The following is a 25,326-nucleotide window of genomic DNA, read 5'->3' as shown; positions in this document are numbered from 1 at the left end:
ATTTTTAAACTCTGATTTTTCTGAACACAAAATCATCTCTATCCTGTCTGGTTGTGCCGCTCTTATATATCCACGGCCCTGCAGCGACGTTTCCCTCTTTTATTTGTCTCAGGTTTCTTGATGACTCCCAGCAGCCTTTTCATCACTGCTGTAAAGTTGTTTTGTGGTTTTAACAAGTCTGGAACCTCCAAGTCTTTGCTAAATTTCTAACCTTGTTTATGACCATGTCAGTATCCATAAATTCCAATGCAACAAAGGAGAGGAGAAAACTTCAATGTTAGAGAGGATTGTTTGTGTTTCCTGTCTGCGTTGCCATCTGTCTTGAACATTTGACCATTTTCAGTAAATTTTCTTTCTATCTCTTCATGCGGCATAACTTTGTTTCTTTGTCTTCTCCCTCCTACGTAGAACAAAAACACGGTCCTTGTGTTCTGTTTCTCCCATCTTTGCAGTTCTGTCCCGTATAAAGGTTGCCTGTCATTACAGATGGAGGCACTGGTCTGACAAAGGTCAGAAACTTAGACAGAAGCGCTTCCAGGCGGGCTCAGCAGGTGTGTCTTTCACTTTTGTGGACCTCGTGTTGCGGTGCGACCTTTTACCTGAGCTCATCAGACAGGAACAGAGGAGGACGAAGCCTGTCTGGGTAGTAGGTGAAACGGTGGAGGACTCAAACCCCTTCGTTACTTGAGCTTTCGATTTAAAAAAACATTTGAAAAACATTTTTGCTTGTCCTAACTCATGAGTCATTCACAACCCTGTTTAGAAAAGAAAGAAAGAAGCTGTGTGCTAATAAAGACTAAATTGCAAATCATGTTTATTAACTTGAAAGCATCAAAAAGAGAAAACAAAAGTTGAACTTGATTAATTTCTTCAGATTAACACTGAAATTATAGTTTTGGAGCAACACATGCTGCTCTCCAGATGACTTTTTTTGAGTTTTGTCAAGTGTGCTAAATCGGCATGTATTACAACAGCATGGCTCTTTAATAAAACAGCCCAAAGCTAAACTGGCATGCCAGCTGTAGAGACCTGTCACCTAATAAAAGAGCGTACAAAATCCTATATTAAGTATGGCTTTATAAGCATTTTGCATAAGAACAGAGGAATTAGGCTCCTTGCTCTCCAAAGGCTCAAGTGTTATTAAAAAGTTAGTGACATCATATTCATTATTGGCTTTTTAAAAATGGTTCAAATGCCTTAATTTGCCATGCTCTCTTTTTTAATGTATTAAAATAGATATAGTGCTTGGATTGGATGTGTTTTATTACGTAGATTGTAGTTTGAATTTATCAAGAACAGCTGAGGCTCATTTTCTAAATTTTACTTAGTGATTGATCCAGTGAAGAGAAACTTCACAGGTATCATAACTTGCTGGTCAGCGGTGAGTCAAGTGTAACCTGCATGATTTGAGGAGAAATAAAGCTGAGTAAGAGTGATCAGATTAGCCTAGCTGAGCCTGTGGTAATATGATAAGAGGTTACTTTTCTTCATTTTGGTGTTAGCTGCAGCAGAATCAGTATATTTCACATAATTAAGTCATTGTGGAATAAAAATGTCTGAGATTTTCCTTTAGCACACCCTAAATTTACAAGCCGACTCTCCAAATTTCCTTATGATTTACTGTGTATGTTCAGTTTCAGTACCACAGCAGAGCGGTATAGCACGTTGGGGACTGTGCCTTCTTCTTTCGTGCCTCCGTCTCCCTAGCATCCTCCTCTGTCACACCATCTGCACGCCCTCAATCACTACTTTCTCTTTGGTATTTCCCTTTTCCTCTCCTCTGGCAGCTCAATCTTTGGCATCATTTTCCCAATATATCCACTAAACACACTCTTCTGTCTCACATTCATTTTCCTAAGTTGCTTCAGTCGCATTTTTCCTGCACACACAGGCAAAATAAGTTCAGATAAGAAGTTCAGCAATTACGTGCGTCAGTTTTACAGAACGCACATGTTTTGTATGTAAACAAACTATTGAGAAGGAATGTATTGGCCATTTTTGTTTTTCAAAGTACACAATGAATACACCAGGTGGGAATAAGGAACAGAAATAAGATGGATGTCATATTTCCTCTAAAAAGACATAATATGTCAACTGCAAGGATTATCCACCACATTGAACATAAGAGTATTAAAAGCTTCATCTCACCCTCTTTGGCTGGTGGGATTGTGGGTGGGGGCTCCGTAGTGGGTGGTTCAGTCGGAGCCTGAGTGGGTGCTGCAACTGGAAGCACGCACAAACACACACAGAGACACAGAGATAGAAGGCAAGGTCATCAATCATGACGACAGTGACAAGTGGCACCATCAATGGGGTCTACATGCAGACCGCAAACACACACTTGTGCATGAGCACACAAACACAGCTGGCACACTGAGACATAGCAGTGGTCTGTTTCTATTAACCTTTCCTCCAGCGATTGAGCTCTGGACCTTTACAGAAAAAAAGATTTCTAATGCAATCTGTAGATATTGTACATACGCAAAACAGCTTCTGTGTTTTATTGAGTTTGTCTTTTGCTCCATTTTGGAATTATTTCAGATTTGAACTTTCTAAATTGCTTCTATACATCCTAAATTGGGGACAGCACAAGTGATTTTTTTTTTTTATCAGTCTAGCATCTATTGTCTGTAAGACTCAAAAACAGCTCCAAGTTAAAGTCTGTGCCTCGGTGTCAGATTACTTACTTTGGAGAAAGTTCTGTCAAACCAGAGAGCAGTAAAGTGAATCATCTCGGAGAGATTTGCTACTGCGCAAAGAAGCGACACACACTTTGTAAAACTGGATGAGATTATCTCAACAAATGTTTCTTCGGCTTCCACACCACACCGCTGTGGTGACAAAACAAAGATATGTAGCCTGCTTGAGAATATCTGCTTGATTGACGCAGCTGTCACTGAATGATAAACAGTGAGGAGTTCAGGTGAAATTCGTGCCTTCGTTACCTGACGCTGTTTCTTGCTTTTATTGTGTCTTTTCACCCTTTGCGCTTTATCGGTTGTTTACAGACTTACACAGATGATATGGAAAGGTGGCTGTTGGCTGTGTGTAAAAGCAACAAGTACAATTTCAAGTACTGAACTTAATACAATTATGACAATTTGTAGTCGATACTTCTCTGTGCTGTGGCTAACAGCTAAAGGTTTTGATACACAGACACACTCGTATTAATTACATTTACAGTGAATACATCAGTGAAATTTCACTTGTCTATAGACCTTCAACTATTTCCAAAACCAAACAGATTAAGTCATCCAACAGATGTCTTGCTACATAGCAATGTGAATATGAGAACATATCTATCTATTCATTTTTTTTGGTATTCCTGGTTTTTACACCAGTCTTCTTGATCCCAGGAGCTGTGTGGTTCACCTCACCTCATTAACAGACCAATGAACTGCACAAACACGATATGTTTTCCGAGAGTGCAACCGAGCAAATTAAAGAAAACCTAAGCTACGAGATGTGCGACGAGATGGCTACAGTGTGCAAAGAGGGAAAAATATACATAAGATGGAGACGTAAAGGATTAACTGATTACATTAGATGAGAAATGAGTAAAAAAGAAATAAGAATAAAACTTGCAACCCCTTTAAAAATGTTCACGATAAATAGAAATGAATGAAATGATCGACAGCTTTGACATAAAACAAACATAAACCCAGCATACGTGTCATGTCAGTGATGGACACAGAGGGTCCCTCCGTTTCTTGTATTTGCACGTGAACGCTGATCTGGTATTGGCTACTAGGAGTGAGGTCGTAAAAGCAGTGTCGGGAAGCTCCACCTCCCAGCCTCACTTCCTGTCTCTGACCATCTGCAAGGCAACAAGAAATAAAAGAGCTGATTTAGAGTGATTAAAATTCCCAGTAAAAGTCATGCACGCCAAACAGACTGAAATCGCCTGGAGATGCTTTTTAGACGAACTTTTACAAAAGACACACCTTCATTTTCATCTGTGTTCTCAATGAAAATCTAAGATAATATTAATAATGTATTTTCTAGCAGATTAGGGTAAATATAATCAGATTTGAGTCCGGTTTAAGGCTCTGATGAAGCTCAATGTTTTGTTGACTTTACAGAATTAACTGTGATGCATCAAAATGATTCATTCTCAGGCATCTTTTTCATGATGAAAGCACAACACACACACATACACTGGTTGAGAATCCGCCACATGTGCCGCTTTCACTTCACCAAAAAGGTAAGCGAGAAAGTTTTCAAAAAGTGTGGGAAAACATCTTAAATCAACTGAAAATCAAAATAAATCACGTTATTGAGCTCTTTTGTCTTCTCTTGACAATTTCCCCTGGATTGCAGACTGCAAACACGTACTTTGTAGTGTCTGTTTTGACGGGCTGCAGAGCGAGAGGATCACAGAGAAGAAAAGACATGAGAATTTATGTTGGCAGCCCAAAAGGTACAAACTGGAAACTCGCGTATACAGTACACACTCTAATGGCTGCCATTTGTCAGTTTCATTTAGTCTAATTTTATTTCCTAATGTGTCTCTCATCTTGGAGGTTGACAAATTAGCTCCTCCTCCACGCAGGAAGCAGCCATAGATAATAAAGTTTAGGGAAACAGCTGTCGAGGCTCCACACGTTTCCATCCGAGAAGGTGTTTAAGCAGCTGGCTGGCTCTGCGTGGATTAAAGTAAATCTCTAAACTTTCGACTTCAACATCCCACCGCTACTCAGGCAGGAGAGGGAGAGAGAGACAAAGACAAATCGAAAAGTTCGCGAGGAAGACGGGAGAGAAATCTCCCTACTTCCTGCTGTCTTCTTCCCTCGAAAGGCAATGAAATGCGTGCACAAATCACACGCCGAATTTGTTCGTGTCTCTAATACATTTATCAGCCAACGCTAGCTTCCAATTTAGTTTAATCAACAGCAACCACGAACCTGAACGCCGTCGGAAAAATCTATTTTAAAGCAGAGCCAAGATCTGATATACATACACAGTGCATTCCTGTTATTCAGTTTAATTTTAATAAAGCTGCATTCAATTTTGTTGCTGTGCTGTCATTGCTTTGATGTTGTGCACACTGCCTTGCTTGCACACCAAAGCAAATCAAGATCATTGGTAATGGTATTAGTCACACCTGCGGTTTCTTTCCCATGGCAAATCAAATGGGTGGAACCCATTTACCAACTACGAATCTCACTGAACGGCAATCAAGGAATAAATGACAGGATATTTTCAGGCTTAATGTAAACCCATGAAGCACATACGGTAGTCCAACCTGCCTGCTACAATATGTTTTGATTTTTACTGCACTGATATTTCAAAAATAACCCTGTGGACTAAGCAGTGACACTTGCCTACACTAACAAATTATTTTGAGGATGACCACAAATCTATACAGCAATTTCTACATGATAGCCATCTCTGAAAAATATCAGGAGGGCTTTAGATTTTATATGAACTTGTGGGATAGCCCCCTGAGGACGAATAAAAATAAAGCTCCGACTTGAAATTGTTCACTGTGATAGGATGAGTTCCAAACTTCTCGGTCAACACAACGTGGGTTTTATATTTTTGTCAAACTATCACAAAGCTGGGGTTAAACACAACTTTTTTCCTTGGCTGATTCTATTTAACTAAAACATATTTTTCCACTTTCTCCTTTTTGTGCGCCCTCCTCCCTTTGCTTCAACCCCCTTTCTTCCTCCAGCTCCCTTTTTCCATTGATTAATAAGGTGATCTGTGTATTAAACAGCGTCTAAAGGTCACATTCTGTGTCTTTCCTGGTCTCATTTCTGCTGCGATGACATGCGCGATTCTCAAAGCAGTTTCCTCCCATGTCATTTATCGAGCATATCATATCTCCCCTTCCCTTCTGCAAATAGCAAGATTTACGATGATCCCTCACAGCAGAAACCAGTGCCATGTGAGAATGAAACAAATATAACACGTATTTCCCCAGTTGCTCATATCAATATAAATCAACATGAATGTGAAAGGTACCCGTAACCAGTACACGTGTCCTGAGCTGACTGGTCTTTGTGTTAATAATAAACAGAGGAGACATTTTCACGAGGATACTGCAAACCTTTGAGGACACACATTCAAAAGGTCGGAGCCTGAATCCAGCTGCATCACCGCATAGCACAACTCTAGTAAAGAGTTTGATTTACTGACTGAACTGTATTCCAGATACTTAACTGGCAAAAATATTGTTTCTCACATGTTGGGACAACTGGGGGGGTGCACAGTAAAAATGTACGTGTTGACTATGTGTCTCTGTAGAGAACTCCTGCTTGTTTCTGGGATGAAGTTTTATTACAGTAAAGGTGAGGTGGGGTTCAGACCATATTTCAGAGAGTGAGCAGCTTGTAACAGGTCAAATTACCAATGGACTAAATTAAAATAATTACACTTTTCACAGATACAAGTATATGCCAGTATACAATATAATTAAGGTCTCAGTCACACAGGTCTGGAGATGAGTCGGCAACCATCCGATTGCATGATGTTGCTGGCTGCTGCTGTTATCATCCCATTCCAACACGTTCTCGACCCAAAACGTAGCGTACGACGCTATGTGACAAATCCTCGGTATGTTACGCTCTCGGAAACATGAGAACAGTTTGGAATTAATTGACACATGTATATTTATTTTACTTCCTCATCATTAATCACTTTGGAAAACACTATCTAAGCCGATTAAGACTGTGGTTAAGGTTAGGATTAAGGTTAGGGTTAGAGCTGGAATACACGGCTGGAATGTGTGTTACTGCCGGGAGCGTCATTCTGTTAGACTCCATCTGCAATCTGGCGCGTACCATAGGGATGCAGAAGGTTACCTTTCTCGTTCCTGTGGGACGCCTCAGGACGTAACTAATTGTCGGTATGTTACGTGTTGGGAATTAGAACAGTCTCCCCATTCATGTAATCTTAGAGCCTGGTTACCGTGTGAGAGACCGACTTGTCAGCAAACACTTGCAAACCACTTGCCAAGTGGTACTGAACTGGTCACCTTGAAATAAAAGTTGCACCTTTTGAAATCTGTTGATTGAAGCAGGAAGGCACCTTCCTAATTCAATCAACTTTAACTTTGATGGCAACCATTCTCTGTCTCCAGTTTGCAAGGCATTCAGAGAGTAAATGGCGAGTGTTTGTAGACATGTGCAAACACTTGCAAACCACACAGCAATCTGCTAACAAGCAAAGCAAACACAGGGAAAGTTTTTGGTGCAGCACCCTCAGCTAGCAACCACTCGCTAACTGGGTGGAGAATACACATTCTTCCCTAGTGAATGGAGGTTGCCAGAGGGTTGTTGACAGGTCTTAAGAGTAAAAGTACTTACTGAGTGTGGACTGTATAGAGATTCTGTATATTGTAGTATGTAGAAGAGGCTGCCACTGAACACACATGCTGTTGGGTCGCACCTGGTAGGCTGACAAGCCAGACACACCAAGGAATACTAGAGAGAAACAAAGAGTTGTAGAGATGATAGAAAGGTCAGATTAACCTCTAGTTTTCAATTTCCAATACACTCACTAATATGCATTTCGTAATGTCTCTCTCTCTCTCTCTCTCTCTCTCTCTCTCTCTCTCCGACACGCACGCACGCACACACACACTATTACTTCCTGCTGTCCCCAGCCCTTCCACACACCAAACAATGAAGAGTTTAAGTAGGAGAAATTTTGAAATCCCCAAACAGAAAGCTCTTTTGCAAAGCACTTTAAGGGAAATGTAAACAGTTATTAGTGTTTCGGACAAAATGAATTGTCTGGATTATGTATGAAACAGAAAAGTGGTCAGAACATTAACAGTGCACCAAGTGTAAATAGTCTAAAACTTTCAGCTGGGTAGATGTTAAAATAAATCATTAAGTAACAAAATTAGTCAGCGTTGATGTGTCTTGTGGGGGAACAAGAGACATTATGCAGTGAAATGCAAAACAGCTGAGCAGTTTTAATAGCTGAAACTTGTTTGGTAGTGTTATTTGAGTGTACCACAGGCAAGCAAACCTCCCTGGAGTCACTCTCTCTTCTGTTTTCCTCTCTCTCCCTCTCTCGCTCACTCTTGTTCTTTCCTCCTTGTTAACAGAATTTGCTGATGATATAAAATAAACTCGGCTCTTGTGCCAGTAAATGGATATTTTATGCCGGGACCATATGGCAGGTGCCTTATTTTAAATACTTTTGAATAATGCATAGGGCAACCCATCATTTCTATTAATAATATGCAAAGATGCACATAAACTTACTCTCATACATACAAACATGCAACATTCACGGGGCACTGGAAGACACCTACAAGCTGGTGCTGATGCACATGTGGGTGCAGCAGCATGCAGATAAACACTGCGTTAAAATAATGTCTGATTTTGGCTTCCTTTGCTACAACTTGGATGAAAAAAAGTCTTTGCACCCAAAGGAAAAGTATATATTTAGTTGATTCAGGATGTTTCTCATCATGCCTTTCTTTTCATACTGGAAAGTTTGAGTCAAACCTCTCTTTTTCTTCTGCAAAACATCATGAGACTCTTCTGCAGTCTTGTGCTAACCTATATGATAAAAGCTCCAGCACCCAATTTCAAAATATATTAGGCTTTGTCTGAGGGAAACAAGTTAATTTCATTCACTGGTCCTACGGGTACTAAATTTGCTTTTTATGCTACATGTTAGTATGTGCAAATTACTTGTGCAAACATGTCATATAACCTTCTGTTGATGAGGCTGCCATGAATGCAGTGTGCCCGGGGAAATATGACACTATAGCCACCTTATTAAAATGACAAATGATTCCATGCACTTCCCTTTATAAATCAGGGTTCCCCCAGAGAAGACCAAACTACTGGCAATGAATTTAACTAAGCACTGTGTAACATGGGGAAATGCGATACATCTGAAAATGTATCGGCACATTGAGAATTGATTGCATCTCATATGTGTTCTGTTTAATATTTAGTGATGAGATATTTTCTTGATCCCTGGCCAACAGTGTAGAAAAACTAATTACAGCATGAAAAACAGTACTACAAGCATAATGCGGTAGATAGCATGGATCCCAAAAGAGTAACATGTGGATAAAGTTGAAAAACAAAATACATGCATTCTGTTAGTCCTGAAGTCACTGCTAAAAATTTGTTGCCACGCCGGTGTCAGAGTGTAAAGTTTATATATGGAAGGTGGTATAATTTGCATCCCAGTGCTTCGTGTTTTATCTTTCTCTCTTTGTGAAAGCATCTTTCATTATGAGTGCTTTATATAGACAGGAAGGCGTGAGGGAGTTGTAAGTCATCCTACTGGGGCACAGAGAAAAACAGATGAAGGATGGCACATCACTGCAGCACAAATTAATAAAAAGAAATCAAAAGCAGCCCATTTATTTGCAGGTGATGTGCAACTTGATTAATCACTCGGCTTTACGTGTCTCAGCACTTTGCTTCAGAGGGAAATAGTGTGGTGATGACCTATTAAAACTACAGTATAAGCTTATTTGTATTTACCCCACCACTTGAAATTAGACCTTAAACCTAGAAAACCGCAATAGATTTTGAGAGAGGGATGATAGGGCAGTTTTCTGAAAACTCACATGACTACACAGAAACATAAAGAAAAAAAAACTAAAAAGACAACATAAATGAAAGCATGCATGCAGTGCTTTTTAACTTTTCTCTTTTCTCTCGGTGTCTCAGCCTCCCACTCTCTTCATCTATTTGTTTTAGATGAAAGAAGCATTAAAGCCTGCATTAGTTCTTACTGCACCTACTGATACTAAATCTATATGCAAAAGAGATTGTTCTCACCGCCTGCAAGGAAAATATTAATATCCATCTGTCTGTTTGCCAAAGTCTCAATGGAAATTAGAGAGTATGATATCAGCAGGTGTTTAATATGCATGTTGTACCTTCCCCACTTTCCTTAAACTACTTTGCTTTTCTGCTGCCGTCTAATTGCCACACAACGTTTTGTGGCAAATTTATAATTAAAAAATTTCCAGCTGGTGGTGACATCCCAATAAAGCTCCTTTATTCATAGGGGGTTGCTGTGGCAACCCCTTGTGCATGTTTGATTTGGTAGATTTTTACACCAGATGCCCTTTCTGACACAACCCCAAAGGGATTTGTGTTTCCTCCCGGGATCAAAACAGACATCTTTCACTTGGTAGGCGAATGAGTAAATCCCCGAAAAATATAATAACTTCCCAAAAGTAAGTCAATGTTTTTTCAATGAAAGTGCAATTTAAAATTATGCTTGCATATGTTCACAATCTTATGGTAATGAACTGTAACAGCCAAGAGACTGTGAGGGATAACGAGTTCCTCAGCATTTACATTTCTGTGCTGTTACTTGCAGGTTTATGAGAAGGACACTTACATGTCTTGGCATTTATTAGCTGTGGCTCACTTTCTCCTGCAGGGTAGGAAGCCTTGACTCGGACACTGTACTCTGTCCCACTTTGTAGATTGACAATAAGCATGGAGTTCACATCTTCATCCACTGTTGTCTCCAATACTGGACCGTGAACTGAGAAGAAGACACATACACACTGGTGTAAAAAGGAAACAAACAATGATAAACGTTTTTGATTTTTTTAAGGCACACGCTACAAACAAGATAAACACAAAGATATGACTCAGCCGACTCAGGAGGGGAAAGCAGTACTCTACTTGGACTGTGTATAGTGTGGGTGGAGCACTGATGACTTCAACTGAGGACACTGTTGGATGGTGGAAGGAATACTTCAAGGAATTCCTTAATCCCACTGACAAGTCTTCTGTAGCGTAAGCAGCGTCTGGAGACAAGGCGGACAACTGATACAGTGGGGCAAAAAAGTATTTAGTCAGCCACCGATTGTGCAAGTTCCCCCACTTAAAATGATGACAGAGGTCAGTAATTTGCACCAGAGGTACACTTCAACTGTGAGAGACAGAATGTGAAAAAAAAAAAAAATCCATGAATCCACATGGTAGGATTTGTAAAGAATTTATTCGTAAATCAGGGTGGAAAATAAGTATTTGGTCACCTCAAACAAGGAAAATCTCTGGCTCTCACAGACCTGTAACGTCTTCTGTAAGAAGCTTTTCTGTCCCCCACTCGTTACCTGTATGAATGGCACCTGTTTGAACTCATCATCTGTATAAAAGACACCTGTCCACAGCCTCAAACAGTCAGACTCCAAACTCCGCCATGGCCAAGACCAAAGAGCTTTCGAAGGACACCAGGAAAAGTATTGTAGACCTGCACCAGACTGGGAAGAGTGAATCTACAATAGGCAAGCAGCTTGGTGTGAAAAAATCAACTGTGGGAGCAATCATCAGAAAATGGAAGACATACAAGACCACTGATAATCTCCCTCCATCTGGGGCTCCACGCAAGATCTCATCCCGTGGGGTCAAAATGATCATGAGAACGGTGAGCAAAGATCCCAGAACCACACGGGGGGACCTGGTGAATGACCTGCAGAGAGCTGGGACCAAAGTAACAAAGGTCACCATCAGTAACACACTACAACAGCAGGGAATCAAATCCCGCAGTGCCAGACGTGTTCCGCTGCTGAAGCCAGTGCATGTCCAGGCCCGTCTGAAGTTTGCCAGAGAGCACATGGATGATACAGCAGAGGATTGGGAGAATGTCATGTGGTCAGATGAAACCAAAGCAGAACTTTTTGGTATAAACTCAACTCGTCGTGTTTGGAGGAAGAAGAATACTGAGTTGCATCCCAAGAACACCATACCTACTGTGAAGCATGGGGGTGGAAACATCATGCTATGGGGCTGTTTTTCTGCCAAGGGGACAGGACGACTGATCCGTGTTAAGGACAGAATGAATGGGGCCATGTATCGTGAGATTTTGAGCCAAAACCTCCTTCCATCAGTGAGAACTTTGAAGATGAAACGAGGCTGGGTCTTCCAACATGACAATGATCCAAAACACACCGCCCGGGCAACAAAGGAGTGGCTCCGTAAGAAGCATTTGAAAGTCCTGGAGTGGCCTAGCCAGTCTCCAGACCTCAACCCCATAGAAAATCTGTGGCGGGAGTTGAAAGTCCGTGTTGCTCGGCGACAGCCCCAAAACATCACTGCTCTCGAGAAGATCTGCATGGAGGAATGGGCCAAAATACCAGCTACTGTGTGTGCAAACCTGGTAAAGACCTATAGTAAACGTTTGACCTCTGTTATTGCCAACAAAGGTTATGTTACAAAGTATTGAGTTGTATTTTTGTTATTGACCAAATACTTATTTTCCACCCTGATTTACGAATAAATTCTTTACAAATCCTACCATGTGGATTCATGGATTTTTTTTTCACATTCTGTCTCTCACAGTTGAAGTGTACCTCTGGTGCAAATTACTGACCTCTGTCATCATTTTAGGTGGGGGAACTTGCACAATCGGTGGCTGACTAAATACTTTTTTGCCCCACTGTATATCTCCGGGGGTGAGGTCACTGAGGCAGTTAAACAATTTCTTAGTGGCAAGGCTCCTGGGGTGGACGAGGTTCGCCCTGAGTTCCTGAAGGCTCTGGATGTTGTGGGGCTGTCTTGGTTGACGTGCCTCTGCAATGTTGCTTGGAGATCAGAGGAAGTACTTTTGGATTGGCAGACTGGGCTGGTGGTTCTCATCTTCATGAAAGGGGACCGGAGGGTGTGTCCAACTAAAGGGAGATCAAACTCCTCAGCCTGCCCGGGAAAGTCATGGTGCTGAAAACGAGAGTCCGTCCGTCAGTCGAACCTCAGATACCGGAGGAACAAAGCGGTTTTCAGTCGCGAAACACTGGACCGGGTCTTTTAAAGGTTTGCCCAACCAGTCTACGTGCGTTTTGTGGAATTGGAGAAAGCATTCGACTGTGTCCCTCAGGGAGGTGCTTTGGGTGTATGGGGTGTTTGGCTCATTGCTACTGGCAATTCAATCCTTAAACAACCGTTGCAGGAGCTTGGTCCTCCATTCCTTTTGGAGCCAGTTCGAGCATTTGACTAGAATGTCTCTTTGGCATCTACTGGGTGAGGTATTCCACTGGGAGGAGGCCCTGGGGGCAGATCTAGGACACGCTGGACAGATTATATGTGTCAGCTGGCCTGGGAACACCTTAATATTCCCCCTGAAAAGCTGGAGGAGCTGGGCAGGGAGAGGGAGGTCTGGGCTTCTCTGCTTAGGCTGCTGCCCCTGCCTGGCCCAGATAAGTGGAAAAAAAGTGATGGATGGATGGATGGAAGTCAAAACCAACTATTCGAGTATCTTCGAGTAAACTAAGCCTCTAACAGTATAATATTAGAATGACAATAATTCCTTTCTACATTTTAATATAAAATAATGTTTCCCTATATTTCATGTGTCATGAAATATATCAAATGCTTTCAGCATGGATTGAATCAAGACATATAATACACATTTAAGCCCCTGAATGTTGTTTTGGTTTAGCACTATATAAATAAACCTGAATTTAATTATATACACAAACACACGAAGCGATGCCCTCAACTTGACTACTAAATTAAAAACAAAGACATAATAGTAACATTCTGTATTAATGCAGCTTTCCCAGATAACTGCTGCAAAGTGTTTTACAAAATAATAACAACCTTGAATACAGAGATTAAAGATTTAAATTAAAAATGAAACAAATACAATAGAATAAATAAATAAAAACAGATAAATACAGACAGAGTAGCAATTATTTTTACAGCACACAGCCCACTGGAACAATGTGAAGGGAAATAAGCTGTGTGTTTGCAAGTGTGCTGTGCATTTTAATCATTTGCTAAACTTAGTGTGTTTATACCTGTATTAAGTATATGGTAGCTGTATAGCTGCGTGTGTGTAGGAAGGCACACACAGACACTTTTCTTCCCTCCATGGCTCTTACCGTGAAAACAGCAGCCTGCTGAAAATTATTTCTCTTCAATACAATTTCCTAAAATCAGCAGTCTGTCCTGCTTAAAGCTGGATCCTCAGAGACACAGTAATTGTGTTTAGATGACTAAAAACAGACATGGAAAGGAAAAATGGAAAAAAACCTGTTTTGTTTTGGAAAGATGAAACAATTAGAACTAGAGAAGCAGTATGACAGTGAAAATGGGCTTTTGATGATGCCTCAAGACAAAAAATAAATAAATGAGTTAGGGTAACGTCTTATTTTAGTGCCAAATGGTGACATTTGCTTTGAACTTCATTTTAAAAGAAAAACTAAGAAGCCACTATCAGGAAAACCAAAACACCTTGAGAGCCTTTTGTTTTGTCAGACATTATGTGTCTGTCACAGATTTTTCAGTGTTGGGTCCTTAACAATCAGCTATACACGATATAAAACACACACACACACACACACGCGCACACACACACACACACACACACACACACACACACACACACACACACACACACACAGGATACTTTCTTAGGTTCCCCTTGCTAGTACTACGTTTTACTCCCACTTGCCTGTAGAACTGTCTTAATTTCAACAAGATGCTGGAAACGTTCCTCATAGATTTGGGGCTATATTGACATATTGACATGATCAAAATGTTCTCCCACATTTGGTCTGTTTAATTGAGATGGCCATATTCAAGAAACCAGTTTGAGATAATTTGAGCTTTGTGACAGGGGGCGTTAACCTACTGGAAGCAGGAGTGGTCTTCTGCTGCTGTAGCCCATCCGCCTCAAGGTTTCATGTCTTATGTGTGTGCAGATCAGCAGTTCTGAAATGCTTAGACCAGTCCATCTGGCACCAAGATTCATGCCATGCCCAAAGTCACTTAAATCATGTTTCTTATGCATTCTGATGCTCAGCTTGAACTTCAGCAGGTCATCTTGATTTTGTCTACATGCCTAAATGCACTGTTGTTGCCATGTGATTAGCCATACCTAGCAGAGCCCTGAGTGACTGTATATTCCTTTGCTAGACAAAGGAAGGTGAAAAAGAAGGTATATTTAGATAGAATAATAGTAATAAACAGAATGTATGTGTGCGTGTGTGTGTGTGTGTGTGTACCATAGAGGGGCTGGTAGACGATCTTGTAACCCTCAACAGGAGACCGAGGTGGATCCCACGAGACCCTGAGGCGATTGAACCACTCCTCTGACACACGCAGATTTTCAGGAGGCAAGAGCGGCACTGCCAAAAACAAAGCAAAACCAGAACATAGAAGAGCTTCTAAGAACTGCAGCTGATATTACTAACACATGCTAAAACTTTAACATAAGAACTAATTCACCTAAGTCATCAGTTATAAAGACAATCAACCCAAGGACTTCTAAATAAAAATGATAAAATTAATGTTTAATTATATAAATCTGAAGCTCAGCGCTTATATTCAGCTTGATAGAACAATTGCTGTCCACTGGGACAGTTTTTCATGCTTTCAGCACTTGAGAGTCTTTGAATTTACAAGAGACGCTTTTAGGTGTTACAGGTCTAATATCCAGCCTTGACAGGGCTGAGTGTGAGTTGTGCACTTCCACATTAGAGAAATAACACATTACTTCAGGAACTGATTTAGGGAATAATATTCATCACTGAAAAAAACACACAAAATCATCTCTTACTGTACACCAGGCTCTGATGCATAATTCTTCAAGCTAAGTAGATTTTTATTTGCATTACAATGACTTATAGTGCTCTCATCTAAAAAGAAGACATGTTTTGTCTGACATTTCAATTCTCTGTGCGATGAGGAGACAGCCACTGCTGGCTCACAAGAGGTAATCTAGAGAATAGTTGAGAAAATCAATTAGACCTGAGCAAAATAATTTAATCGTCTCATTAATGAAAGGCGCTGCAGCAATTATGAGTGGCCTTCATTAAGACAATTAGGAATGCATCAGTATTTGTCGTGGCTTTGATTTATAATCTCCTTCAAGAACGTAAATGAACATGAAATTAATGCAATGCAAATGAAAGCCCTGCTCACAGCGATGAAATTCATTGTCATTAATTAACTTCCAGTATTCTCCTAAACCAGGAGCTGCATCTTTGTGTTGTGAAAAGGGAGAAACGCAGCATTATGGTCAATACAGTAAGCCAGGGATGTGTGTGTGTGTGTGTGTGTGCGCTTTGCATTTTGTGTGTTTGTTAGCCTTACATGTGGAACCCATGGCAGATGCACCAAGGCCATCTTGTCCATCGCTGTACACCGGAGTGACTGTCACTTTGTAGCTGGTGTCTGATTGTAAAGGCTCGAGCACTGCTCTCCTCTCACCTCCAGAAACTGACATCTACGATTGCAAACACACACGTGAATGCACACATTCTGGGAACATTTGAATGGGCCACAGGCACACACACACACACACACACACACACACACACACACATACACACATATAAATATATATATATATATATATATATATATATATATATATATATATAGCACACTGGGTATAGAAACAGCATCTTTGCTCTGCTGGGTTAAAGGGACATTTGGAGGAAGTTTAAGAAGTCTTTTCAATTCAGCTCAGTCAATAAAGTCAGTTGATGGCAAAAGTGGGGCAGGGAATAGCTGAGAAAAACCCCATTACTGCCCCGTCTTCATTTATAACTGTTGAAATATTTCCCTGGATGTTTGCTTGCATCCTAAAAGTACCACTTGGTTTAAATTAGCTCCTTTTTTATCCAACAGCCCGCACCTCCACCCCCTGTACTCTGAGTATTTCTTCTGCGGCAACAAGCTAATCATGATGAGACTGATAGTTTACAGTATACTTAAAACTTGATAGAGATACACTAAGAATGAGATTCACTGGCTGGCAAAACAATCTCGATAAGTTACACCAAGTGGATTTTATTAAAGGTGCTTTCAGCTACACTGTAGCACACATATTGTTCATCCGCAGCTGTCCTGAAACTGTAGGAGGTCAAAGTTTTCATTACGCAGGGCACTCATGCTCTCAGTCATGTTGGCTTGAGCACTAAAAGTTGAGCATTACGAATTGCTCCTCTAAAAGTGCTTAGAATGATGAAAATTACAGTCATTTGCAGCTCCATAACAACCGTGACTACTGAGATTATGCAACGCAGTTTAAAAGCACACTTTGACTGCTCTGGCATCTAACTGAGGATATCTGTAACTAAACTGTAAGTCATTTGAGCTTGAAAAACTACGTGGCACTGACACAACCAAGTTATTTCAATCTTTCAATAATGAAACTTATGTGCAAGTTCAGTAAGGAAGATTATTCAGTATTCACTCTTCTGCCTGCATTCCACTGCTTCATCTCTGCCACCACCAGGATTTAGGCCCTGGGTAGGTCCTGTCCTACTTTGTATCACTTTTGGACTATGCTCTGCTAATGTAGCTTCCTCGGAGTCTAATTGCTGAAAATTTTATTACTATGAATTAAGTTCAGTTCTTTCAAATTTTCTCTCCTCATTGAAAACTGTCAGGACTAAAAACTGACTAACTCCTGTTAACTGATATTATAAATAGCAATAGGTGTGAACTGCATCATCCATGTACAGTTGTGAATGTCTTGTATTACCTGGTCTTCATCTTTTCTGGACCCTATTGGATTACAGTTATTCTTTACAATTTACTGTTTGTGTTTATCTCATTTTTGCACGTCCTGCCTTCTTGGTCTTCAACTTCTACACCAAGACGTGACATGAGTGTTGAGACAAGGCTATTCAGACCCAAAGGATGGGGAGGAGCTGTCCACTGTGACTTGGGTGCTGAAACACTGTGTCCAAGTGGAGGTGCAGACACACGCGTGCATTTTCAGGTACATAAACAAACAAACAGAGTTTTCTCTCTTTCTCCTTTCATCTGTCTTTCATACACGTCCGCAACAAAACATGCCGAAACTTTGGAAAAGACGTGTGACCTGGAACGGCCCTTGGCCATCAGCCGGCAGACAGGTTTAAGCTTCCTCGCATTTTGTGCAGCTTTTGTTTCTCTTCCCACCTCCCTTTGTTTCTTTTGCTCTTTTCTCTGCTGCCCTCCATCCCCACTCGCAGTGAGGTAAATGGCTGCTGAAAAGATAATGGAATGTCTGCCGGCCTGGCCTGGACTCTCCATCTTCTACGGCTCTGACACCACATTGGGAAATTAAAAGAGGGGAGGGGGAGTGAAGGGAGGCTGGAGGATAGAGAAGAGAAACAGAGAGATAGAGGGACAGAAGAAGAATAAGGGAAAGGCTGACTACTCGTGTGTGTGTGTGTGTGTGTGTGTGTGTGTGTGTGTGTGTGTGTGTGTGTGTGTGTGTGTGTGCGTGCGTGTGCGTGTGTGTGTGTGTGTGTGTGTGTGTGTGTGTGTGTGTGTGTGCGTGCGTGCGTGTGTGTGCGTGTGCGTGTGTGTGTGTGTGTGCATCAGTGATCAGGGTCAGTACATGGCACTGAGCTCAAGGGCTCTTAGAAGAGATAGAGGGATAAAGAACGAGGGGCTAAGTGGCCCGGGACTAAAAGTGTAATCAGTTTTCTGACTGTAGCAGACGACCCAACGCTGACCGCTGTAGGGCCATCCAGTTGGATGGAGGTGGGAAACAACAATAATCTTCCTCCAAAAACAACTTCAGTGTTGTCTATTCCACATAATCAGCATTCACAATTCACCAGGGAGGCAGTTTGTGATGGAGGGCAGCTTTAGAAGCTGCAAACATGTAACCCGGATCTAAAACACCTCTTGAGAGGGAAAAAAAATAATTAAAATCTGGGAACTAACATAAACCCTTAAACCTCCAACTCACAGAGTCCTTGTGATCTCCGCTGAGGCTTGTGTAGGCGACCCTGTAGCTCTCCACGTTGGGGTCTTCCAGCTCCCACGAAGCCTCTAAGCTCTGGGTGGTCTCGTCACTCAGCTGAAGGTTTCTCACAGCCTGACGTGCCGCTGAGACACCACATCACAGATTCGCTGTTACTGTACCAAATTACTCTAGATATTATTTCTCAAAAAATTAGGCTTGGCTCAAACTTTATTTTCTTCACACTGTAAAAATATCAGGGGGAAAAAGCCAGCGTGAAAGTTTCAGTTTCAGCTCGACACACTGTGATTTGGGGTGCTAAAGAAAAGTATTCTCACAAGCACTCACAAAATGCTTTTGTTTAGCTTATATGATGCATCCTTAAAGCACTAACTATGATTTTTTTTCTTCTTTCTTAAACAAAGGCAACCTGCTGGTGTTTAGTCGGCTGCTTTGAACTGTGCTTTTTAGAGGGCCACTTGGATTTTTAAACAAAGCAGATGTGCTGTGTGAAACTTTCTAGGACAGTGGGCAAAAACTTAAGTAAAGGAGACATGTTGCTTTTGTAAGCTTTTGAAGCCACAAGACTCAATTAGCTGTAGTCTGCTTCTAAAACAACAAAAACCCATTCCAGATGGCCTTTGGTCACCTTTGAGAAGCCAGAATCTGAACTCCAGTCTCTGGATGAAGCCAACTTGGTAAACACACTTATATAAATTCAAACTTCTAGGAGAGACTCTTATCAGCATTTCAACTTTCTCTTTAAAATGAACAGTTTCAACATTTCTTTTTCTAATTACTCGGTAATTTTGCTTTTGCTTCTTGAAAATAAATAAGCAACAATGGCCAAAAATCTGCTACAAGGACTAAGAGAACTACGTTTTCACTTTGGCAACATAGGCCTGCACTGGCAGCTAGTGGAGCCTTTCACATTAAAATGGAAATTGCCTTCCTTGACAGATGCCTTGGCTTGAGCCATGATTAAAATTTGGCCAGTCTCTTTGCAGGGATAGTTTTTCAGAAAAAGTACCAAGTGAAATTAGCCTTCTGTCCACTGGACACATGCTAGCAAAAAAATTAAAGCAACTGCTTTTAAGTTTCATGGCACAGTTGTACCTAAGACTAGCTGACCTGGTTTTTGCTGACATTTTGAAGCTTTACAGAAAGCCAGCTCAGACTCTTCTTACCTGTGGTTTTGGTAGAAGTTGTTGTTGTCTGTGTGGGCACTGGGGAAATACAAAGAGGACAAATCAGATAATTGGATTCAAACTCTGCTCAACAACTCTTTGTGTCGATAAGTAAGCCAATTAGACAGGAATACGTAACAAATCACTGATGGTAAAATAGATTTTCTTCTCCTGAGATAAGCTGAGACAAACAAATCAATGCAAATGTGTTCATGCAGTGCTTTGCTTTGACTCAGAAATGCTCATTTTCTTATCCTAAATGCACATGTGATTGCACTGATCTGTTATAATAAGCAGACAGCAGTGCTCTATCAGGAGGAATTACATCTCAAGGAAAGCCGTGAGCCTTACTATTGTCAAGTTTAATATTGATTAGATAAAGCAAAAACTCACAGCTCTGTGAGTTAAACAACCTCGTCACACTTACATGTGGTTTGAGTGACAAAGACTGTGTCGCTCTCAGACTTGTCTTTGAATATGGCCGTCAGCATAACTTCATACTCAGTGGAGGGACTGAGGCCGGTCAGTGTGTATCTGTTATCACTTCCACTCAAGACCACCTACAGGAAAGAAACAAACCTCATATTAGATCTGATTTCCAACAGCGCGGTCTCTCCAAACTTTAGAGACGTGATGGCTGATAGTTTCCAAAAATGTCAGATTTGTTGTTCTATAACTTTGTTCAGACAAAACAAAAAATATAGACAGTACTTTCAGCAGTATTGTTACTGAAGCAATTACAGTTAAGTGATAAACTTACTTAAAAACTTTAAGTGATTTGTGTTTTTATTTGCTGCTATATTTGCCAGAACAAGTTGAATCTGAAGAATTTTGTAAGTTCAAATATTGCAAAACAGCAAGAATGTTATCAAACAGTCTGATGATGTTATTAATACTCTAATGAAAAACTCCAGGCTGTCAAATTCCAAGGTCGTGACTGAGTTTTAGGAGAGAAAGCCGCTGAAAACCTAAAATAATAAGTCATCTCATAATTTCTGCAGGTAGAGGGAGAAACAGCAGGAAATGGTAGTGCAGGTGGTAATGAAGCAGGTATGCATGGAGATTACATGTAGTATTTTCATTGTTATGTTGAACAAAACAAAAATAACATGAGCATAAGTCTTACTGGATTACATGTTTCCTATGATATAACTATCACAGGTGTGTGTGGTTTCCTACGAACACAAAATGCTTCCAGTTGGACTTGCTGCATCTGCACTAGTCCAAAGAACCACTACAAATTGTTTTATACAGGAAAAAATCAGACCCCAAGGTACACACAAAGAGGTCAACAAGAGTACAGCACACTTCTACCGAGAGAAACCCTGAAATTAGTATTTGCTCCAGATGGCTCAATAACCAGATTATGCGGAGGTATTTGTTTCTTTGCAAAACCCTCCGAGGTACAGTTGCATGCAGATTTTACCAACGGGGGCAATTTGTGCTTTCCCTGAAGCAAGTGTATTGTTTATGAGTCATTGTCTCCCTTTCCTTTTTACATCTTCTTCCATTTAATGTAAAATTTTCTGTTTTATTTTATTGTTTCCTGAGACTCATGCAGATACGTTTTTGAAAAAAGAAAAGACAACTTAAAAAGAAAGATATCAAATTATCATAAAGTTTTTGTATGGATAACATTTCACTCTGTGCTGTATGCATTATGTCTAATCCCCTCTCAGATGTAACAATACCGAGAAAATCGATGAAGGATGTAAATGTGTGTGTGTGTGTGCCAGCACACGGAGTATGTGGGTGAGAAACAGAGAAAAGCTGCATGTATCCCTTTCTCTAGTCTGGCGGTATTACCAGCCCACCTCTCCAGCTCCCCAGAGTGTTATTTTCAGCTTCGATGACTCTCAGCAAAACACACAAACACACACACAGACACACACTCTAAGGGCTCTATCGCTGCCTTGCAGCTGTCTCTAAACCCCAGATCATAGTAATAAAACACCCTAGCCATTAATTTCTAGATTTATTCAGCCTTTATTTATACTCAACCAAGCCAGAGGTTTTACCAGCAACCGGTAGTGTAGTTAAGCTTCTGTGTAAGTCTATAGGAGACAGACTGCTCTTTATCCATGCGCATGGAGTGGAGCTACTGCTTCCTCTTAAAAAGAGATAATGACTGGACTCCAGGCTAAATGAAATCCATGCAGATTATTTTCTTCAGATGCTTAATAATATGTTTTGTTTGCATAATAACACTGCAAGCTTAACCTTGTGATTCTATGCTGTTGGATGCTTGACTCTTACTGATCTAAAACACATGCAGTACTGTGCAAAAGTCTGAAGCCAGCCTTTATTTCTTTATATTTTGCTACCAAGAAGCCAAACTTTCTTATACATTTTTAAAGATTCCCAAAGAGCTATTAGTACAAAACCTGGGATAAAATATCTTGGGATGGCGTGCAGTCCCAAGATATTTAGGAAACTGAAAAAGTGGCAAAAGAAGAAGTGGTAGGCTGATGAAGAGTATTTGAAAGTCCTGCATTTAACAAATAGGAGAAAATTCATCTGACACAGGACCTGAGAGATGCCTCTGCCACTTCAGCTGACCTGAAGGGCCAGAACTGGGATAAAGAACTGGGATGAAAATGAGAAGCAACAGGTCTGAAATCTTTTGTTCATATTGTCATCAACATGTCAAGGTCAGGAGAGACGTACGTGTATCTGCAACTACAAACAAGTGGAGACTGTGTAATGCTTTGGGAGCTGAATTTTAGCCAGTGATGCAATTATGAGCGCAGAAAAGTACAGTCAGACTTTGATTCACCAGCCAAAGCCATCTGGAAACACTGATTGGCAAACACTTCATTTTTCCACATGACAATGATCCCAAACGCAGACCCAGAGCAGTAAAAATATACTTGATAGCTCTTCATAATAATATCATACTTTTAAGCATTAGTAAGGTATTAGTAAAGTTTTAGCAAGTGTTTAATTCATATTTTATTTATCATCATTCCTCCTTAGTATACTGCTGTGCATGGTGTAGCATGCACTGCTAGTAACTAATAATAATCATAGTAATAATAATATATCTGTATTTACAAATGGAAATGCGGCATAAATAATGAATTAAACGCTTACTAATACCTTAATAATTATTAGTGTGACATTATTGTAAAATGCTACTGTATACTTATACAGAAAAGCCGACAGTGGAGTCTTATCTGTCATGGATTGGTCTCCCCAGAGCCTGGACGTCAACATTACTAAAGTATTTTCCTAACAAAATATAGAAAAAGGAGGATGGCTCAAGACTTTTGCACAGTGCTGTACCTTCTGTATTTTAGTGGAACTAACCTCTTTTGTGTTGCCACCATCGAATGGTGTCCAGGAGAGTCTGTAGAGAATAATGTCACTGGCTGAGTGATCCCAGCTGACCTTAAAGCTGTCCGTGCGGACCTCACTGGAGTGTAGATTCAGAGGACCAGGAACTGGAGCTGAAAGACAGAAAAGCTGAGACTCTTTTTCCCCTCCTTTTTTCTCATGTGTTAATATTCACATAAATTCAATAATATTTTCAATTCTGCCCTGATTACACTGTAAGTTTATGAAACTTTTTTGCTGGGCCAATTTATAACATAACTGTCAGTTCAGCAAAATGTTCTCGGAAAAGCACCGTCGCACCGTTTTGGTGTGAACCTACCGCTTCCCACTCAAACAGCTGAAACGTGCCATTGCATTTTCGTTAGTTCATAAAGCCCCCTTTCTGAAAACTGGTCCATTAAACAAACTTTGCCAGGAGATAAATAAAAAATGCAAACAGTCCTTTTAAAGTGGATAGTTTAATAGTTGCTTGCCAGACGCATTTCTTTGAGCTGACTCAGCGCTGGAGCCCAACTGCTTGTTGCAAAGGGATATTCCAACAAATCAATATCTGTTAGCGTGACGGAATAGTCAGGGACAGTGAAATGACCTTTTAATGTGACTGGGCTATTATGCTGAGGTGTAAATGTGATGGGCAGGTTGCCAAAATAGCAAAAGGACCACTGAGGGTAATAAAATTCACCACTGTTTGGCACTATAAGAGAAATGGTTTGCCTTTTAATGATATTGATAGAACTATTTTCTGGAGATTGAGGCTAAATTGTCCTCAACAGAGATGTTGGGAAACAAGAATACAGAAAACAAAAATTTGTTCTCCACTGGTGACGGCGACTCGCAAAAGTCAAAAGCCAGTTTCTTACTGGTGGTGAACGCATCGGTGAGCGGTTCTGATTCGCCCTCGTTGTACAGGGCAAAAATTGCCACTGAGTACTCCGTCAAAGACGTCAGCTCACCGAGGTCATAAGAACTCACTGAACCAACCTCCACCTGCAGGAAACACAGAGAAACATCATGTAGCCACAGACAAACCCACTGCTATGCCTCTTAAACAGAGAACAAGATAAACACTACTAACTTGAAAGACAGCAAAGTCTACTAAGACTCAATGTAGGGATATTTTTCAAGTCTTCATCTATGATATTCATAACACAGAACATTTCCAGAAGACTAAGCTTTATCAGTATCGTAAACTGCAGTATCTGTAAATTTTCCATTCATATGATTATTGTTAGGCTTTTAGCCCTTTATTATTCGACTGTTCATCCCTTTCTCATTTCTTTTTTTCCTAATTTCTTATTTAATCTTGGCACTCAGAAACAAAATTCCCAAAACATGAAAGAAAAAAAAAAAAACGGTCACACGTCACCTCGTCTGTGACTAGTCCGTCTGTCTTGTCCCACATGATGCGGTAACCATTAACTCCACCAGGTGCGGGGTCCCAGCTGATGTGGGCCGAGTTGTGGGTAATGTCAGAAAACTGGAGGTTGCTGGGAGGACTCAGTGGTACTGGAGGGGGAGAGACAGAAAGCTCAGGCTGATCAGGCGTTAAACCCTGGCTGTGAAAAAAAAGGAAGCCCATGCCAAAGACTGAGTCTAACTTTGGAGCAAAAATGAGCATGTGTTCAGCCTTGTATAAAAGTAGTTTTGGTATTTTTTGGACATATTAACTGCTTGTGGTGTGATTTCTTTTTACCTCACCCATTTAAATTAATATTAAGTATAAAGCTGTTGGTGATGGGTGGGTGCTGCTAGCTGCTTGTTAGGCTTCATGTGAACTAATCAGGTTCCACCTTTAAGCAACCGGCATGAGTAACGGGCAGAACAATTACATTCTCTTCCACTAGAGGGCAATACAACTACCATCTAGTAGTAGTTGTACTGCCACTAGCAGTTGGGTTGCCAACTGCCAGTAAAAACAGAAGAAGGCAAAGACGAAATTACGTAATAGTCATGCCGTGAGTGAGACGACACAGCCAGATAGTAGTCGATAAATATTTGAAAAGCAAAAGTAGTCAATCTGACCCGGGTCATGGAGAAGGCCCTAGCATGAGTAGTGGTCAGAAGAAAGAAAAAATGGTATACTGGTGACAAACCGAGCCAATTCCACTATTCCTGGTGCACGAGGAAAAATTATAAATATGCTTTTTGTGCTGTGTGATTTTTC

The 25,326-nt window shown here is 40.7% G+C and overlaps 1 protein-coding gene across 1 annotated transcript in view; it reads right to left on the bottom strand.

The window, feature by feature from the left end:
* LOC146698124 (collagen alpha-1(XIV) chain-like) overlaps window positions 1–25,326 on the bottom strand; it is a 160,274-nt gene that overhangs the window by 83,000 nt on the left and 51,948 nt on the right. Inside the window, exons 13-24 of the mRNA XM_085473125.1 lie at window positions 24,529–24,668; window positions 24,023–24,149; window positions 23,136–23,275; window positions 20,254–20,386; window positions 19,827–19,865; window positions 18,646–18,785; window positions 16,044–16,176; window positions 14,954–15,076; window positions 10,339–10,488; window positions 7,314–7,430; window positions 3,671–3,817; window positions 2,149–2,223 (exon numbers count right to left, since the gene is read on the bottom strand). Coding sequence (XP_085329251.1) covers window positions 2,149–2,223; window positions 3,671–3,817; window positions 7,314–7,430; window positions 10,339–10,488; window positions 14,954–15,076; window positions 16,044–16,176; window positions 18,646–18,785; window positions 19,827–19,865; window positions 20,254–20,386; window positions 23,136–23,275; window positions 24,023–24,149; window positions 24,529–24,668 — 1,464 coding nt within the window. The remainder of the gene's footprint in view (window positions 1–2,148; window positions 2,224–3,670; window positions 3,818–7,313; window positions 7,431–10,338; window positions 10,489–14,953; window positions 15,077–16,043; window positions 16,177–18,645; window positions 18,786–19,826; window positions 19,866–20,253; window positions 20,387–23,135; window positions 23,276–24,022; window positions 24,150–24,528; window positions 24,669–25,326) is intronic.

This window comes from Copadichromis virginalis, linkage group LG11 (assembly GCF_057382275.1).
Source record: "Copadichromis virginalis isolate Kocher_CV1m ecotype Utaka linkage group LG11, C_Virginalis_male_GT1.1, whole genome shotgun sequence".
Lineage (NCBI taxonomy): Eukaryota > Metazoa > Chordata > Actinopteri > Cichliformes > Cichlidae > Copadichromis > Copadichromis virginalis.
This window is presented reverse-complemented; position numbering and strand designations above follow the sequence as displayed.